Source organism: Cavia porcellus, unplaced genomic scaffold (genome assembly GCF_034190915.1).
Source record: "Cavia porcellus strain 051 isolate PalLab524CR breed Dunkin Hartley unplaced genomic scaffold, mCavPor4.1 scaffold_177, whole genome shotgun sequence".
In the NCBI taxonomy this organism is placed as follows: Eukaryota; Metazoa; Chordata; class Mammalia; order Rodentia; family Caviidae; genus Cavia; species Cavia porcellus.
Genome location: NW_026947660.1, coordinates 95,467 through 113,535, shown reverse-complemented (window position 1 = coordinate 113,535; position 18,069 = coordinate 95,467). Strand labels below are relative to the sequence as shown.

The window sequence follows — 18,069 nt, the reverse complement described above, 5'->3', positions numbered from 1 at the left end:
GGCCCCACTCCAGTCCCAGTTACACTCACAGGGAGCTGGCAAGGTCAGCTGAGACCCAGCTGGCAAGGCCCTGATGAACTATAGACCCTAAGCAGGTGGAAGAAGAGGTCTGTGAGCACTTTCCTCCCAGCACCAGCCTAACTGCATGGTACACTCATGCCTCTTACTCATCTCCCCAAAGACGCTGTGAGTTTTGTTTTGTTATCTTCAGCATGTTGCATCATGTCTGACATACTGTGTTTGTGAGATGGATGGGTGATGGGTGGATGGATGGATGGTGAATGGTGGATAGATGAATGATAGACGTGATGGGTGGAGAGGTGGAAGCAGAAAGGGAGAGAGGGGGAGGGAAGGGATGCACATGGATAGACGAATGGACACTGGATGTATGCTAAATGGATAGATGAATGACAGAATGAGTAAACGGATGGATAGATGATGGATGAAGTGAGGAAGGGAAGGATAAGAAATGCATGAGGAGGATTGATGAATCACTAATGGATGGATAGTACGTGGACAGGTAAGCAAGTAGATGAATGGAAGGGTAGACAGACAAATGTTTGTTCTGTTGAAAATGGGTAAAGGGCACTGGGAAAGACCCAAGAGACACAAGTGAATCAAACAGAATGCCTGCTTCATGGGAATCAGATGAAGGTTCCAAGGGCAGGACTTGGGGCCTGACCTCCTAGTTGGCAGCTGTGTGACCGTGGTATACTTCCTCAGCTCCCCTAACTGGAGGGGACAGTGCCACGATCCATCTCCTCAGGTTGTTGGGGTTAAATGAGTTACCTGGTGTAAGCTCTTGGCCCAGGGCCCAGGACAGGCATGGGCTCTGGAGCGTTGGCCACAGTCCACAGAGGAGCCGGCATGGAAACAAGGGAACATGGCCCATGGCAGTGGCAAGAAACACAGCAGGAGTGTTTATAAATCAAAGGACAGCAGGAGAGACTGTGCCTGCAGGGCGAGTTAGGCGCCACTCTCCCAGCAGAACTCAGGAGCAGGGTCACAGAGCTGGGACTCTGCAGGGGCTGGGGACATGCTCAGGTTCACTCAGTACCAGTCCAAACTGGTGGAGGACACCAGGGAACTGGGCGGTGTAAACAAGAGATGGTGGTCACACTCCTGGGGCCAGCAGGGTGCCTGTGTGCAGGAGAGTCACGCAGGTCCTCCCGGGCAGGGCACTGGCAGGGTTGGGTTTCAGGCGCTGGCAGGGCCTGGGCGGTGCCCTTTCTGCCTATGTCCTACTCCCCCACCCTTATGGCCCGAGTTGTCCTGCTTCCCCACAATGGCACCGGCCCCAAAATAGCACCCATGTGAGGGCAGATTAGACCCCAGAAAGACAGACAGGAGGGGGAGCATGGCATCAAATAACCACGTCAGGACCCAGCAGGTATAAAACCTGGTCCGGCAGCCTCCACCACCAACTGTCCCCAACCCCACAACCTGCTCTCTCGCTCTCTCTCTCTCTCTTTCTCTCTCTCTCTCTCTCTCTCCTCTGCTCTCAGACACCATGGGACTCAGTGATGGGGAGTGGCAGCTGGTGCTGAACGTCTGGGGCAAGGTGGAAGGGGACCTCGGTGGCCACGGGCAGGAGGTCCTCATCAGGTAAAGGAGCTGGGTCCCCTTACCCACCCTCAGACTCCAGGCATTGGGCTGCCGGGTGGGAACCTGGCCAGGGGAACCAACCAGCTGCAATGGGGAGGCTGCCACCTCCACTTGTCCCCTCTCACCTCCATGTCCAAGAAAGGGAAAGGGTACCTCCAGGTGACCACCCCGGGAGGAAGCAGAGGTCCAAGGAAGGTACCTGGAGCCCACCAGGAGGAGCCCTAGAATTACAGTCAGCATCACGCAGGCATTGTCCAGCTACTTAGTTATTGGATGAGAACAAAAGGAACCAGAGGGGAGCAGGGTCTCCAGAACCACAAACCAGAGAAGGTGCATAAAACCTCACGGCTAAGATGTGGCCTTCAAGGCCGGCAGATCAAGATCTGGAGTCGGCTCTGCAGCCCAGCAGTGTGTGACTTCTGGGAAGGGGGCCTCCTTTCTGACCTTGATGTTCTCTCTGTACAGAAGGGACTCCTGTCACCTACATCAGAGGAGTGAGGGTGAAGACAAATGCCCAGGGGCTGAGGGTGGCTGCCAAGGTGTGGCAAGCTCCTGAAACATTAGTGACAGTCAGAGTGATGCCACCTTCGCACCCTGCCATTGAGAAACAGGGCCTTTTGTGCCCCTGAATGGGACACTCAGGAACTGGATCTCCACCCAGCTCCTCCCACCTGCGGTCAGAAGCAGATCCTGAATACAGAGCTTGGTGATGGGCACACAGCTGGTACAAAGCCCCCACTGGCCCCCACTACCCTCCCAATGGTGACAGTGGTAATGCTGCCCTCTCTTGGCCCTTCCTACCATCCTACTGGATCCTGTCTGCCTTGGGGAGGGAGTGGGTCTCTGTGGTCACAGGAGAGGGTGTCCTTAAGGCTCCTTCAGGAGCCCCCACACACAGACTCATCATCTCCCTTGGGCCCCACCATGAGAGGCATGGCAGGGAGAAGCCAGGGAGGCTACATGTGTTCTCTTGACTCCCTAGCATCTTGAGGTGGACCTGTCCTCTGCCCATGTCTGGCTGCAGGGCTGCACCGGGCCCCATCTCACAGGACAAAACCCAAACCCCAACTTGGCATCAGCCCCAAGCCACCAGCTTCCTGTGTGGCTCTGAGCACTTCATGAAATCTGGATGGAGTGAGGGTCCTTGAGCCCCTCATCCCTCCCTTGCTGGAGGAGAGGGATGGGATAGTGGGCACAGGAGGGACACAAAGCACAGAGTAGGCACCTTGCAGGTGATTGGGGAAAGCCAGCCACTGGCAGTGCCCTGGGATCCTGGGATCCCCTAGGTGGGCAGACGTCACAGTGTCTCCTGCCTTGCAGGTGGGGACAGGAGGGACAGGGAGCACTGCTCTGTCATGTGTCAGGCAGCAAGACATGTGCCCACACACTGCTCCTGCTCACCGAGTGTGGGGTGCAGAGGGGCCTCCCAAGTGGGGGTGGCCTCTCTGCTCCAGGGATCCTGGTAAGGTCACCTCCCCTGGCCCTGATTGTCACTGAGAGGGGGTGACTTACATGACACAAGGCCTCACTCCAAGGGCAGGTTCCCAGAGCTTGGAAGGCTGAGGCAGGTCACATTGCGTCATTTCCAGACACGTGGCTCCTTGGACTATGAAGTTTGGAAGCTGACGCCAGTGGCCAAGACCTCCCCCACTCCAGGAAGAAGAGTCCCCATCAGCCACAGGCTCCTCAAGAGGGTGTCAGTGGTGAAGAAGGTGGGTGGGGCTGAGGAGGAGGCAGCAGACACTCAGGAGCACACTGTATACAGGCCCAGGCCGGCTCAAGTGCACCTTCCAGCCTCTCAAAGTCATCATCATCACTGTCCTGAACAGAGAGGTTGAGGGACTGACCCAAAGTCACACAGCTGCAGTAGGAAGGACACCAGCACCCCACACACATGGCCCTCAGGGTCTCTGCTGCAGAACTTAAAGGGTGCTCAGCAGGGGGCAGAGTCCTCAGGCCTCATTTGGTGTCCAGCTAGGCCTCTGTGCAGGGGATATTGGGTTGGCATTGCTCACTGACTTCCCTGAGACCATCTGGAACACTGGACTGCTAGAGGCAGAACTGGGACAAACTCTGGAGAGGTCCAGGGCCTCCGTACCTGCAGGCTGCAGCTCCCTACCCACTATCCCCTCCCAGGGCTGCACCAGGGATGAGGGCATGATGACCTCCCTGGATAGACTAGCCTGGGCTCCCGGGCTGTACTGCATTAAGTCCCTATGTGGGACTGTGAGTGCAGGGGCCAGTGTCTTCCAGACCAAGGTACTTGGTTCATGTCTCGAGATTCCCAGAGGCCCCAGACGGCTGAATCCCACAGGTCTGGTCCTGTCCTCAGCCCCTCCCATCCATCTCCTCCAGTTCTGACCTTGGCTTCGCCTGTGGTCTTGCACCTGTCAGCTGGAACTCAGGGATCATTGTCACCAGATAATAATAGTCAGGCGCCGGAGACCCTGGGAGGGGAGGTGGCAGAGATACTGGCAGTGACGCAGGCAGCTTGGCTGCAGTCCTGGGGTCATGGCAGAGGACAGGCCAGCCCAGGGGACTTGGAGCCCCACCCTGTGAGCCCCTGCAGGAGCACACACATCTGCAACTGCTTGAGTACTTGTGTCTGTGTCATCTGAGTGTGCAACAGAGACAGATGTAGGCAGTCACTAATAAGATGGAGGCTGGGATTTAAACCTTTTGGGGCCGTTGGACTCCTGCCCATTTCCTACCCTCTCTGGGTTTTTCCCACAAGCTGACGTGTGTCGGCATGTTGAGAACCTATGTGGGACTGTGTTACAAAACCTGCTTTTAACACAGGATGCATGTTTCCCTATGTGTGACATCAGGCAGGGAGCCCTGGATGGTTGGGCCAGAGTGAGAGCATTTCTGCAGGGCAAGAGTGCTGTGCATGGAGGGGGCAGATCTGCCTGTCCCTATGTCCCTCTGTCCCTGGGGTTCTTCATGCCCCACTGTGAGGTCCTCCAGATCCCCACATGACCAGGTACAAGGGCTCCACTGTATCCTCTGGGCCCCTCTCTTGGGCCTCCTAAGGACTGTGGACCTTCCAGTGTTAACTGCCACCTGGCCAGGGCTCCACAGCTAGGGTTCTCCCCAAATTTAGAAGCCATCTCATGCCAATGCCTGGAGATGGCTGCCCAGGTCTTGGGCACAGTCTTCTGGACACTCACAATGCCTGGTCACCAGCAGGGATGAGGATCCCTGCAGCAGGGATAAGGTCCTGGCAGGAAGCTGCACCACAGCCCTAGTAGGACAACACCTCCTCTCAGCCTGGGCTCACATCTGCCTGGGAACAGTGCTCTGCCCCGCACAGTGGGGACCCAGGTCCTGTGCCCTCCATGAAGCCCCCAGCTCAGGTGACGTAGTTGTATAGTTGCACCCCTTGTGCCCTGCTCCTCACAGCAGCAGGAAGAGGCGTGGCAGGGATGCTGATGAGGACCTGGACTGCAGCAGCAATCTGCTACACTCATGCCCAACCATTGTTGATGCCCAAAGCCTGCCCCACTCCCTCCCCTGTGTCTGTCCCTTGAAGGATGATAGGTGCAGAAAGGGCCAGAGGATGGCTACAGTCACAGAACCTACCAGTGGGCCAGCAGGGCAGCAAGACCTGCCTCCTGTGCCCTCTGGCCATTCCCTCTGACCCATGCCCTCTGTGCTGCAGGCTCTTTAAGGCCCATCCTGAGACTCTGGAGAAGTTTGACAAGTTCAAGCACCTGAAAGGCGAGGATGAGATGCGGGCAAGTGAGGACCTGAAGAAGCATGGCAACACCGTGCTCACCGCACTGGGCGGCATCCTCAAGAAGAAGGGGCAGCATGCGGCTGAGCTCGCACCCCTGGCCCAGTCACATGCCACCAAGCACAAGATCCCAGTCAAGTACCTGGAGGTAAGCAGGTCACAGTGTGCCCCTCCCTTCCTCAGTTTCCCCACCTGTGCTGGCCTCAGGTCGAGCTCACTCTGCTTGGGCCTCAGCAGTTCATGGGGAGGTCAGGCACTGCCTTTGACCCTGTCTGCACAGATGTTCAATGAACACCAAGACAGGCTGAGGAGCCCATGTGGAGGCAAGTTGGGGTGGGAAGGTGGCATGCAGGATTCTCATGCAGAAGCAGATAGGGAGAGAGACAGCAGGCTGTGCAGTGCTCTCTGACCCTGGGGTGCAGATGAGGGATACTCACAGGAGCCCAGGGACAGCTCGTGGGTAGTGGTAAGGCTGGGTGGGGTCCAGGCCCAGTGCCCAGTCACCAGGTACATGGACTCTGTGTCCAGCCTCAGAGCTGCATAGTGGTTCAGGGTGGCTATGGGAACTCTAGTCAACTCAGCACCACTCCAAATAGGAAGTGAGAGGACCCTTTGGAGGAGTCCATCTAGTAATTTCACATGCATTGAGTTGGCCAGTCTATGAGCTCATGTATATGCAGAAGCAGGGAGACAATTGTTCTCACTCCAAGCACACTGGTGTTTCATACCAAGGAGGAGAAAGAGTATGGAAGGGGCAGGAGTTCCTCATTTTCTGACTAGAAACAGGGTTCCAAGGATAGAAGCCGCTGGTAGGGCAGGCTGCATCAGATTCCACTGCCTAATCCACAGGCTTAGCTTCCCCACCAAGACTGTCTCCACCTCTCTCAGCCCCACCCAGCACACCTGAAACCCTGCTGTCACACGCATCCTTGGTCCCCAGCACTGTGCAACCCTCCTGCCCTGACTGCCCCCATCCGGGCCCTGTCATGGTGCCTGCCCAGCTGGGTAGTCTTCCATCTCTTCCCCAGCTGTGTGCCAGGTAGGAGGCTCCTCATGCAGAGCCTGGCTTGGGGACTCAGTTCTGGCCCAGCACAGAATGGGTTCTGTGCCTTTTGGGATCTGACCCCTGTGCAAGAGGACTCGGCAGCCACAGATGTCCTGCGGCCTCCACATTCTGTGGCCAGTTGTCCCTCTTGGCACTGGGACAGAGGCCTGGATGAGGGTGGCTGAGTTTTCCTCACCACCTGAAGGCTGGGGCTCTGCCATAGACTCTTGAGGACCAGCAGATGTGGCACCTGGCAGATCCTCAAGCCCTGTGGGTCAGTGACGTCGTGCATAAGGACAGCAGTGCCTGCGCAGACCCCACTCTGGTCTGCTGCATTTGTGATCTTGAAGGCGAAGGCAGCCTGCTGAGACTGAATGTCAGGGGCTGACCCTCCCTGATCTGTCCCTGCCCTCTCCCATCTGTGTTGCTTACCTTTGGAACACAGAGATGATGAGAAATCAGCTCAGACCCAGCTCTGATCCTTGCTCTGGTGGCAGCTGGTCTACTGTCTCTGGGCATAGGTCCAGTCCTGCCATCACCTGCTACATGACCACAGTCTGGCACTTGGTTGTCACCCCTATAAAATGTCACCACTTGGTAAACAGCCTGGTGGTGGTTAGGATCCAGCCCTGTCCACAGTTGAGAAACACACAGCATCTCCATCACCAGTGCAGCAAAGCTTGGCCGGAAGCCCCTTCCTCTCCTCTCCCTCACTCCCACCCTAGTTTCAAACATGGACAGTGTCATACTGCCCCTAAATCAGCATTTTTTAAAGTACTGCTGCTATAACCCAGGGCATTCACATTGAGTTATACTCCAACCCTTTTTTATTTATTTTGAGACAAGGTCTCACTAAGCTGCCCAGGCTGGACTTGAATTTGCCATTCTCCTGTCTCAGCCTCCCAGAGAGCTGGGGAGGCTGGATATGGCCGCCACATCTGGTTCCCATCAGTCCTCACAGCACTGACTGTGCTGTCATTCAGTGCACACAACAGGGAACATTTTCCCTTGAAACCTCCCAACAGTGCAGTTGACACAGTAGTAAAACGGGGCACCACCACCACCCCATGGCAACAGCCAACACCAAGCAGCAAATGCCTCATCTGCAGCCCCAGCACCAGCTCCCCCTGTGAGGCAGGCAATACCACTAGTGCACGGGCAGGGCTCTGACTGTGCTTGTCCTGCCTCAGTGACCTGTGCCTCCTTGTTCTGCAGTTCATCTCAGAGGCCATTATCCAGGTCCTGCAGAGCAAGCACCCCGGGGACTTCGGTGCCGATGCACAGGGCGCCATGAGCAAGGCACTGGAGCTCTTCCGGAATGATATCGCCGCCAAGTACAAGGAACTGGGCTTCCAGGGCTGAGCCTCCCTGGATCCCAGCGAGCCGTGTGGTGTGTGGCAAGTGTTTGCGTGCTTGGAGAGGTGGCAGGGTAGGACCAGCCCCTGTCATCCCATCCCTCTGTCTCCACACTGTCCCACTGCTCTGCCCAGCTCTCCCCATCTAAACCACTCACCTCCTCCCACCTTCCAGCCTTATCTGTTCCCGAATCCTGGCCATTTCCCTCCTGACCAGCATCCTCCCATCCCTCCCTGCCTGAGGAACACGCGTGTGCTATGATGAGTGTTGGGTGACTTGTGGTTTCAATAAAAGGCTCTGCAGCTTCCCGGTGTCTGCCTGCATTGGAACAGGGACACAACCACCTAACCCACCCCAGAAAACAAAGGGAGAAGGCACTGGGAGAGGGTAGGGCCTCCATCCTTTGGCCACCTTTCCATGACATAAGTGGCAGGGCCCAGGATGGGCATGGGCATGTGATGGCCCAGGCCAGTTGCACAGGGCTATAGGACCCAGGGGAGGGGGACAGGTGGAAACACAGGGTCATTGTGGTCACCACAAAGCTAGCAACATGAGAAGGTCACCAGCAAATGGCACAGCTAGGACTCGGACCACAGCCCAGAAGGTGGCTGGGACTCTGGCAGGGACACCACAAACCCGGCAGCCTTGGTGGCCAGCAAGGACCTTCTGGCCCCAGGAAAATGTCAGGTTTTATCACCAACAGTGGCCTTGAAGCTACCACAGCCCTAGGGGCAGAGATGGTCATGAACCTATACAGATCTAGGGCCTTGGTGAGCAGTGGTGGCTGGCAGGAGCCAGGGCAAAAAAAACGTGGGGGCTGGCCAGCCAGATGCCACCATCACTTGGGATCACCTCTGGGAGGCTGTCACGTGTTCAGGACCACATGATCTTGTGCCTTCCCTGAAGGTCACACTGCCGTCTCACCAGTGACTCAGGCCATGTGCCTGTGGAACCCCAGCCTGAGGTGACTATGTCCTGACCCTGAATCCAACTGTTGTAGTTTGTGTCTAGATGTCCCCTTAAAGCCCCATGTAGTCATAGGGGGCAGGCTTCTAGAGTTCATGATTGATTCATGACCCAATGCTGGGATTGTGAGTGTATTACACCCACCTGAGGGTGGGTGGCCTGCATCAATATAAGGGACAGAGAGTTTTATCTCATGCTCCTCCCTTTTTTGCTCTTGCTGCTTCTGCCGTCATCCTGCCTCCATGAACTGTTGCCCCTGTCCCACTCTACCCTGCCCTGGAGCCAGCTGAGTATGGACTGAAACCTCCACAAACTGTGAGCTAAGCAAACCTTTCCTTCCTTAACTTTGGGTGTCAGGTATTTTGTCTCAGTAACAAGGGAAAAGTAACCAAGACACCAGCACATCACAGAGAAGAACCAGCCTTCATCTGTTCCACATTTGTCCAGCTAACACTCTTTTAGCGCAGCAGGGTAAAGAAATTCGGTGGTCTTCATCTGTGATGCAGCCTAGCTTCTGTTCTGAGTCCTTCCTCTTGGTTTATTTCAGGGCCCTCCATCCCAGCTGGGACTTGGTCAATTCTGAGGGCATCTGTATGTGCCATGGGCTAGGCGTGGCCATCCCGTGTTTCCAGGGGCTGCTCACAAGAATGCCCTGACAAAGACCAGGTCCTTGTGCTCAGGGCCCAGGGCTTGGCAGATAGCACTGTGCAGCTGTACAGATTGTGGCTTCATAGAGGAGAGTGTGCTATAGCAAGGCCTACGTGTGGATTTAGGCCATGATGGATACAGGGGGCCTAGAGAGGAGTATGATCATGAAATAGAGCTCCATGTGGCTGCACACATGCACATATGTATGTGTACACACATGTGCATGTGTGTGTGGTGTACGCCCATGTGTTTGCATGTGTATCCTTGGGGAGATGTCCCTTGGAAGACATGGAGAGCATGTGTACCTCTGCCCAACTCCTGCTGTCAGTGTGACAGGCATCCAGCCACATGATCATTTCTTGCAGGCCACACGAACCCCAGGACCACACCACTGGCTTCTGTCACCAGCTATCTGAGGCATGCCAGGACCATGGCTCTGGGGCCGGAGGTGAGCAATACAGAGGATATGAGGTCAGCTCAAGTGATTCCAGTGACAACTAACAAATCATACTGGTGCACCTAAGCTGGCCTAACCAGTTGTCACACAGGCAGCGGGGCCTCAGAAGTGACAGGCTACTGTGACAGACAGGGTCCCAGGCCTCGGAAGCAACAGGCCACTGTGACAGAGAGGGTCCCGGGTCTCTGAAGTGACAGGCCTCTGTGACTGACAGGGTTCTAGGTCTTTGAAGTGACAGGCTGCTATCACTGAAATGACCCCCAGGTCTCAGAAGCAACAGGCCTCTGTGACAGACAGAGTCCTAAGTCTCTGAAGCGACAAGCTACTAAGACTGATAGGGTCCTGGGTGTTGGAAGTAACAGGCCACTGTCACTGACAAGAGTCCCAGGTCTCAGAGGTGTCAGGCCAATGTGACTGACAGAGTTCTGGTCTCAAAGTGACAAGGTGCTGTGACAGAGACTGTGTGCACTCAAACTTCTGCCCCAACTGGTCCCTAGGTTGGACCTTGGGATTTCTATTACCTCACATACACACACACATGCGTACCACACACACTGCACACATGCACATGCACAGTACATAACCACATTTACCTGTGCACGCAGCCAAACACACTACACACGAACAAGTTACACACACAACACATATCACACATGCATATATATGTGCACACACCATTCCTTTTGGGCTACCAGACAAGTGAAAAACATCTCTAAAACAAAAACTATACAACCTTCATCTTTGGTCAGTGACTTCTGTCGTGCTGCAGGGAATCCACACATGAAAACACTGTCTAAACCAGCCTGGCAGAGAAACAGCGCAAGACACATGCCTGTGCTGCCTCACTGGACAACAGGGCTGGTAGGCAGCACCCCTGTTCCCCGAGGGCACTGCTCCCCAACACAGCACACGCAGACCCACACCCTTCACCCAGAGCCTCCTGGTCTCCTAGTTACCTCATGGCCAGGGACAAGGATGACTGTGTGACCCCAGGAATCATGCACCGAATACTCAGAGCTTTGATTCCAGCATCAGGGACACTGCACAGAGACTGTGGGCCCTGCAGGGTGTGGAGCTTGGTGCCCTGTGTCTCCAGGGTTCAAAGAGGGTCCCAGAGAAGCCAGGCAGAGCTCCTCTTCTCATGCCCTCAGTGGGATCCATGTCCCTGTGGGCTTTGGATGCTGAGGGAGAGTTTGGTGATGGTGCTGTAGGGACAAGAGGGCTCAGGACATTCAGAATGAGCCTCACTTTCTTGTGCTGATGCCTCTGGAGCCCCACCAGGTGACCCTCATGGCACCATCATCACCTCTGCATGGACCTGTGCTGGGGACCCACTGGATATGGTGCAGAGCAGGTAGTGACTGATATTAGCAAACTGGCAGAAAGTAAATTGAGAGTCTGTCCTAGGCCTACTCAACTGTGGCAAGAGCCTTAGCTGGCTTAATCCCTAAGCTAACAGCCACTGCTGGAGCCAGCAAACAGTCCTGGTGCCTCAAAGCCAGGTAACAATCACCACTGAAGCCTTTTCCACTTTCATTCCTCTTCCATCTCAGGAGCTGCAGTCAGCAGATAAGCCAGTTCCTAGTTAACCATGATCTGCACTTTTTGCAAAAATCCTTTGAGCCTCAATCCTTGAGCCCTGCCTATGTCAGCAATTCAACCCATCACTTCCTGCAGCCCACCAACACACTCCCAATCAAGCTGTACACTTAATAAAGACCAGGGACACTGTACCTTGAGGTCTTAGTCCTTCTTCATACAGGTCTTCTGACATACCAATTCCCTTTTGCAACTAAGTTATATCTTGTCTGTGTCTTATTGTCATTGTATCCGTGAGCAGGAGATCAGCGGTCCTATGGCAGGGCCCTGACACCCCTGATCAGACTGTAGTGCCCAACTGTGTAATCAAACCATCTCAGACTGTGGAGGCCTTGGCCAAGTGTGACTAGCATTTAGGCAAAAGACCCTGAGTGAGGCAGATGGTAGTACAGGTGGGCCTTGTCCCATCGATCAAAGTGCTAGAGAGAAGAGATTCAAATTTCCTGAGGAAGGAACACTGAGCCTCCAGATGGCCTTTGAGTCCCAGGCAGAAGCAATGACTCCTCCTGGTCTCTACAGACCTTGTCTTGCTGTCCCTGAAACTGTGATAACCAGTCCTTAAATAAACCTTCCATATACATCCCCACGACTCTGTTTCCCACAGGAAACACTGGTTGGCATGATCTTCATACTGTGCATGAATGGAGAAGCTGGCACAAAAGTTTGATCTCAAGCCAGGCGTGATGGCTCATGCCTGTAATCCCAGCACTTGGGAGGCTGAGGCAGGAGGATTATTGAAAGTTGGAGACCTAGGGGCTGGGGATTTAGCTCGGCAGCATAAGCGCCTGCCTTGCAAGCAGGCAGTCATGAGTTCGATCCTGGGTACCGATAAAAACAAAAAAGACAAAAAAAAAAAAAAAAAAAAGAAAAAAGAAAGTTGGAGACCAGCCTGGGCTACAAAGTGAGCTCAAGGCCAGCCTGAACTGCATAGAGAGACCTGTCTCAAAAAGACAAAAAAAGTTTGACCTCGTCCAAGACCACCCCACTGCAAAGGACAGACCGGCAACCAGGTCTCTGCTTGAGGTCACCAGAAAGGAGAGGGGGATGCCAGCATGGAACCCCCCTTCCCTGTCCTCGTCCCTGGCCTCATCCTTGCAGCCCAAGGTAAGACAGGGATGGCTGAAGACTGAAACCAAGCCCAACACTATCTGGGCACGACTGGTCAGAGCTGGTCACTGTGTCTCCCCTATAGCAGCATCCAAGACCATTCCCATGGCCCCAGCAGGACCATGTTCCACAGGCCTGAGTTACACATAGCCTCTCAGCCACTCGGCTGAGGCAGGGAGGAAAAGAGAGAGCAAGAAAGGCAGACAGATGGAGAGAGAGAAGAAAAAGATGGAGAAGAAAGAGACAGGGAAAGAATGGAAGAAACAGGGAGAGGTGGGAAAGAGGGTCCCTGGAAGGCTGGACCCACACCCTCTTCTCTGGGTCACAGGTCCTGCCTCACCCGCCCTGCAGTTCTCACCTCTGCCTGCTCCTGGCAGGGGCAGGGAGAAAGGCTTACCAGGACAGTCTGTCTCCCCTGCAGCCTCCTCTCCTTTTTTTTTTTTTTTTTTTTAGTACCAGGGATCAAACTCATGACCTTGTGCTTGCCAGGCAGGCGCTCATGCTGCTAAGCTAAACTCCTGGCCCTCCTCCCCTCCTTATACCTGGCCTGTCATCTGACTCCTACCAGCCATACCCTCCCCTTGATCCCAGCTATTTCCCAGTCTTGAGGCGCTGGATACCACAAAGTCACTGCAGAAGGAACACATGGGGTCCTGGGAGCCTGTACTGTGTCCCTCCACTCCCCACAAGTCTCTCTGGTTTCCTGGGTCTGGTTGAATGTGTCACTCCCCTTTCTGACCCCCAGTTTTCCTACTACAAATGTGGTGGTCACTTTCCCACTTTCAGATCGATTTTGCAGCTGACTATGAGGACAGGACTTCCTGCAGGCTGTCCCTGCATCTCTGGGTCCCAGACTCCAGAAGAGAAGTGGCGTGGCTCTTCTGGGCCACTAGATGGCACTAGCAGGTCACCCCACTTCTGCTGGGGCCACAGGAGACATTTCCGGTGGACTCACCTCCTGCAGCCCGAGCCCAGAGGAAACACAGCCAGCTGAGCAGGAGACACAGGCTGAGGGCGAGCTGGGGGTCAGGCAAATCTGAACTTGGAGGTTCCAACCAGGGTCTCCTCAGTGAGCACCATGTGTCTCTGTGGTGATGAAAGCTAACGGAGCTGGATTGGCATGGAGCCCTTCTGAGACCTCTGAAATCCAGGGGAGGTCCACAGAGTGAGTCCCCCACCCTTCTCCAGCACAAGGCATGCTTCGTGAGCATAGTCTGTCCCTGGTGACTCCAGGACCCCTCTGCTCCCAGGAAACATGGTCTGCACTTGAGAGCTCGCTTACCCTACGGCCTCTTGTGAGTCACTTCCTGTCTCTGTTCCTCTGCTCAGCCCAACCAGCCTTGAGAGGCTGACAGCATCGTGGAAAATAAGGGCCTGGGAATCAGGAAGGCTTGGGTAGTAACCCCACTCCGGATCCTTTTCCCAGCTGTGTGACCCTGGGTCTCTCTGGAAATGTAATTACCCGTGCAAGGGCTCGTTCTGAATCTGTCTGCTTGGCTCCACTGTGAGTTCCATAAGGGCACACTTGTGTCTGTGTAGCTCACAGACAACATGCCACTTGGTGCCGGCATGAACATAACATGGCACAATCACTAGTCCATCCACTCGCACACTCACACACATACAGTGGCAGCAGACCTCGCCCCTCACACCACCCAATCATACAGAAGAGGAAACCCAGGCCCAGAGAATCTGGGTCCTTGCCTGAGATCACAGAGCCATTTCACAGCACCAAGGCTGGGGCCTGAGACTGAGCGTTACACGGGGGTGTGGAGGAATGGAGTGCTGCCCAGTCAGGGACCCACATCCAAGCTCCAGAGCTACTTCCTATGGCAAAGGGGACGTTGTAGGTGCCATTAAGAGTCTGGATTCAAGGACCTCATTATCCAGGCAGGCCTACAAACTCCCAAGGATCCTTGGGAGAGAGCTAGGAACAGGGCCATGGAGGCCAAAGGGAAAAGACCATGTCCAGGGTGCAGGACAGCATCCTCTCTGGAGAAAGGTGGATGAGAGAATAGTGTTGGGTCAGAGTGTGTATTGCTGTAAGCTACCAAGCTGGTAGATGTTTGCCATGGCAAGCAGCAGAGGAAACCCACTCACTGACTCTTTGGGTTTAGATATGAAAATGAAGTGTCCCCAGGACTCACGCAAGAAGTATGACCACAAAATACAACGATGTTTAAAATTGTTTTCAATTACACTAAAAGGCACATTGGCATTAATCCTCTCAAAATCCTTCCCTCGCACTTTGGACACGTTCCTCCCCTTATCTGTGCCGCTTGCTGCAGCAGCTCTGGAGTCCTCTTTCCTAAGTGTCTTTAGTTGTGCTGTCCTGATTGCCTCAATGTCCTGAATCCATTCAAAACACTGGCCTTCCACAGTCTTTCTGACTTTATGGAAGAGCCAGAAATCACACAGTTCCAGATTCAGTGAATAAGATGAATGAAGACACAGCATCAAGTTTTTACTTGACAGAAATTGCCATAAACAGGGCCAGGAATTTAGTTCAGTGGTATAAGCACCTGCCTGGCGAGTGCTGGATCATGATCCCTGGTTAAAAAAAAAAAATTGCCATAAACAGCTAAGCATGGTTGTGCACACTTTGAATTCTAGCACTCAGGAGACTGGGGCAGGAGGATCATCATGAGTTTGAGGCCAGCCTGGGATACATAGTGAGTTCAAGGTCAGCTTGAACAAAACTACATAGCAAAACCTTGTCTCAAAAAAAAAAAATGCTATAAACTATAAACTGCTTCAGAAAGTGACCAGAGCAGCGGGGTGACTGGATCAAGGGGGAGGTGCTGAGGGAGGTCTCCGGTGATGTGTCTCCTGCCGTAGTCATTCTTTATTTCAACACTGGCCAAAGTTCTGAACATACCTCATATTGAGGCTGGACTTCAGTGCAGCATGGGTGGGGGGTGGGGGTCACAGGGTGCTGAGTCTCACAATGCAGGGGCTGTTGTGGGGGAGCCATGTGTCGGCAGGAGGAGGTGCTGAGGTGACATGGGTGGTGCTCCTGCTTCTCTTGGATGCCTCAGCCCTGGAGCCAGTGACTGTGAGCTGAAACTTCTGAACCTGAGCCAAAATGACCCGCAAAGCTGGCCAATGGTGAGCACCTAAGCCTGTGACCTGAAGCCCCTGCAGCCCCTTTCCTGGAGCCTCCCTCTCTCCCTCAGGACCTCCTGCACCTCCAGCCTTGGTGCCAGGCACTGCTGTGTATAGTCCTGGGGCACCTTCTGTCCCGGCCATGAGTACCAGGCAGCCTGGGGTGGGGCATCTGGTCAGAACCTATTTCAAACCCTAACCCACATCGCCGCATGCCTGCACTCCATCCCTCTGCTCTGAGCAGGCTCCTCCATGCACCAAACCAGGGGACCTGGGAAACCACATCGGGACACAGCCCAACCGTGAGGGCATGGGGAACAGTTCCTTAGCGGCCTCCAGCCTGGGAAAACACCCAGCTTCCTGTCCCCAGTCCGCCTCCAATCCCCATCCCCACAGCTGCTCGAAGCTCCCCAGAGGCAGCACCATGGAGCAGATCAGAAGTGACGCATTGCTGCCTGCATCCTGCTGCCCTGTCCCTTGGGTCAGGTCATGGTAGAAGCTGGAGAGGGTGGGGTGGTCACGGCTGGGCTTTGGCCTTCACTGGAGTGACCTGAGGCACAGCAAGGTGACCTCATTGTCCACAGACCTGGTGGCTGTCTGAGGAGTGGGACAGCCACCCCATTCACTCTCGCCTCCTGGAACCCAAGGATGTTGTCTGCAGGGTCACCATGGAAGAGGACTGGCAGGAAGCCTGGCTCCACCCACAGGAGAAGAGGCTGGAGGGCCAGGGTGTCTGGCCAGCAGGCTCTGGTGGCTGCACCCAGGTGCTGGGCTCATCTCTGCCAGCAGATCCCCTCCTGCTTGGAGCTCACAAGAACACTATGCCTTGTCCTTCTGGGCCAGGGCATCCCCAGGACTGTGTCGCTGCTGGCCTCAGCTAAGACCTCTTGGCATGGGTCCCCCTCTCTTGCTGTCATCCATCTGCTCAGCTGCCCCTGCCCCAGTGCTGGGGTAGATAGGAGGACTGGGCCCATGAGTGAGCTCATCCCAAGTTCTGCCCCAAGCATGAACACTTCGACATGATAAGCAATACTCGAGACACTTCCACAGTAGGCCCAGAGGAGCCAGCAGCTCCTGACCTCAAAGACACCCAAGGAGTTCCACAGCAGCCATGTCAGCTCTTCAGTGCTAGCCCAAAGGGAAGGTCTCTGTCTCTGACCACAGCCCTATCTTCACCTATCCCCTGTCTGCCTCCATGTCCCCACCCATCTGCCTACTGACCTGAACAACTCCAAATCTTTCTAGTTGCTGTTGGTCCATCTTCTCATCCTTTTATCCAGCTGACCACCCATCTGTCAACCACCCATCTACCCATGCATCTACTCACCCAGCTGTCTACCAGCCATTCCCCCGGTCTTCACTCCATGCATCCATCTTACACACTCTCTCTCTCACCCGCCATCAGTCAGCCCCAGAAGTTACTTCTCTGCCCATTTGCTAGCCTGTCCCTCTTTTACGTTTGTTTGTAAATATGACCTCAAACTGCACAGGAAACACTTCTCAGAATCAAAAACTAGGATCTTACCTTATTAAAAAGTTTTCGCATGTCAATGAAAATCTCCAACAAAGTGAAAAGGAAACCCACAAATTGGGAAAATATCTTAGCCAACTGTCCCTCAGACAAAGGACTTCTATCTAGAACTTATAAAGAATTTTTTAAAATTAGGCCCCCAAAATTCAAAGGCCCAGTCCAAAAATTGGCATCTGAGATGAATACATACTTCTCAGCTGAAGAAATACAAATGGCAAGTACATATATGAAAAAATGTTCAACATCAGTGGTCATTCAGAAAATGCAAATAAAACAACACTGAAATTCCATCTCACCCCAGAAGGAATGGCCAAGATCAAGAAATCAACCAATAACAGATGCTGGAGCAGGTATGGGGAAAAAAGAACTCTTCTTCTCCATTGTTGTTGGGAGTGTAGACTGGTGCAGCTACTGTGGAAATCAGTGTGGAGATTTTCAAAAAGCTAAAATTAGAGATTCCATTTGACCCAACAATCCTGCTTCTGGGCATTTTCCCAAAAGAATTAAAAACATCATACCATAGTGATATATGTGCACCCATGTTTAGAGCAGCACAATTTGTAATAGCTAGATCTTGGAAACAGTGCCCATCAATCAAGGAATGGATAAAAAATGTGGTATTTTTATACAATGGAATACTACTCAGCTATAAAAAAGACTGCGTGGAGACTTTTATAAGTAAATGGACGCATCTGGAGACGATACTAGTAAGTGAAATAAATCAAACTCATATGCATAAATACCATGTTGTCTCCCAACTGAAAGAAGAAACTGAAAAATTATATATGTTTCAAAATCTACATACTGTCTAAGGGTAAGAAACTGCTCACAAAGGAAAAATAATTGGAATAAGGGAAAGGACGAAAGAAGGAAGAAAAGAGGAAAAAGAGATGAATGTGTGCGTGTGTATATCT

At 53.7% G+C, this 18,069-nt stretch overlaps 1 protein-coding gene across 1 annotated transcript; it reads left to right on the top strand.

Annotated features, from left to right (window-relative positions):
- Window positions 1–1,392: 1,392 nt before the first annotated feature.
- Mb (myoglobin) lies at window positions 1,393–8,049 on the top strand. The gene is made up of 3 exons (XM_003462320.3): window positions 1,393–1,605; window positions 5,267–5,489; window positions 7,602–8,049. Exons 1-3 carry the CDS (start codon window positions 1,511–1,513, stop codon window positions 7,746–7,748), a joined length of 465 nt encoding a protein of 154 aa, XP_003462368.1. The 5' UTR covers window positions 1,393–1,510; the 3' UTR covers window positions 7,749–8,049.
- Window positions 8,050–18,069: the final 10,020 nt, after the last annotated feature.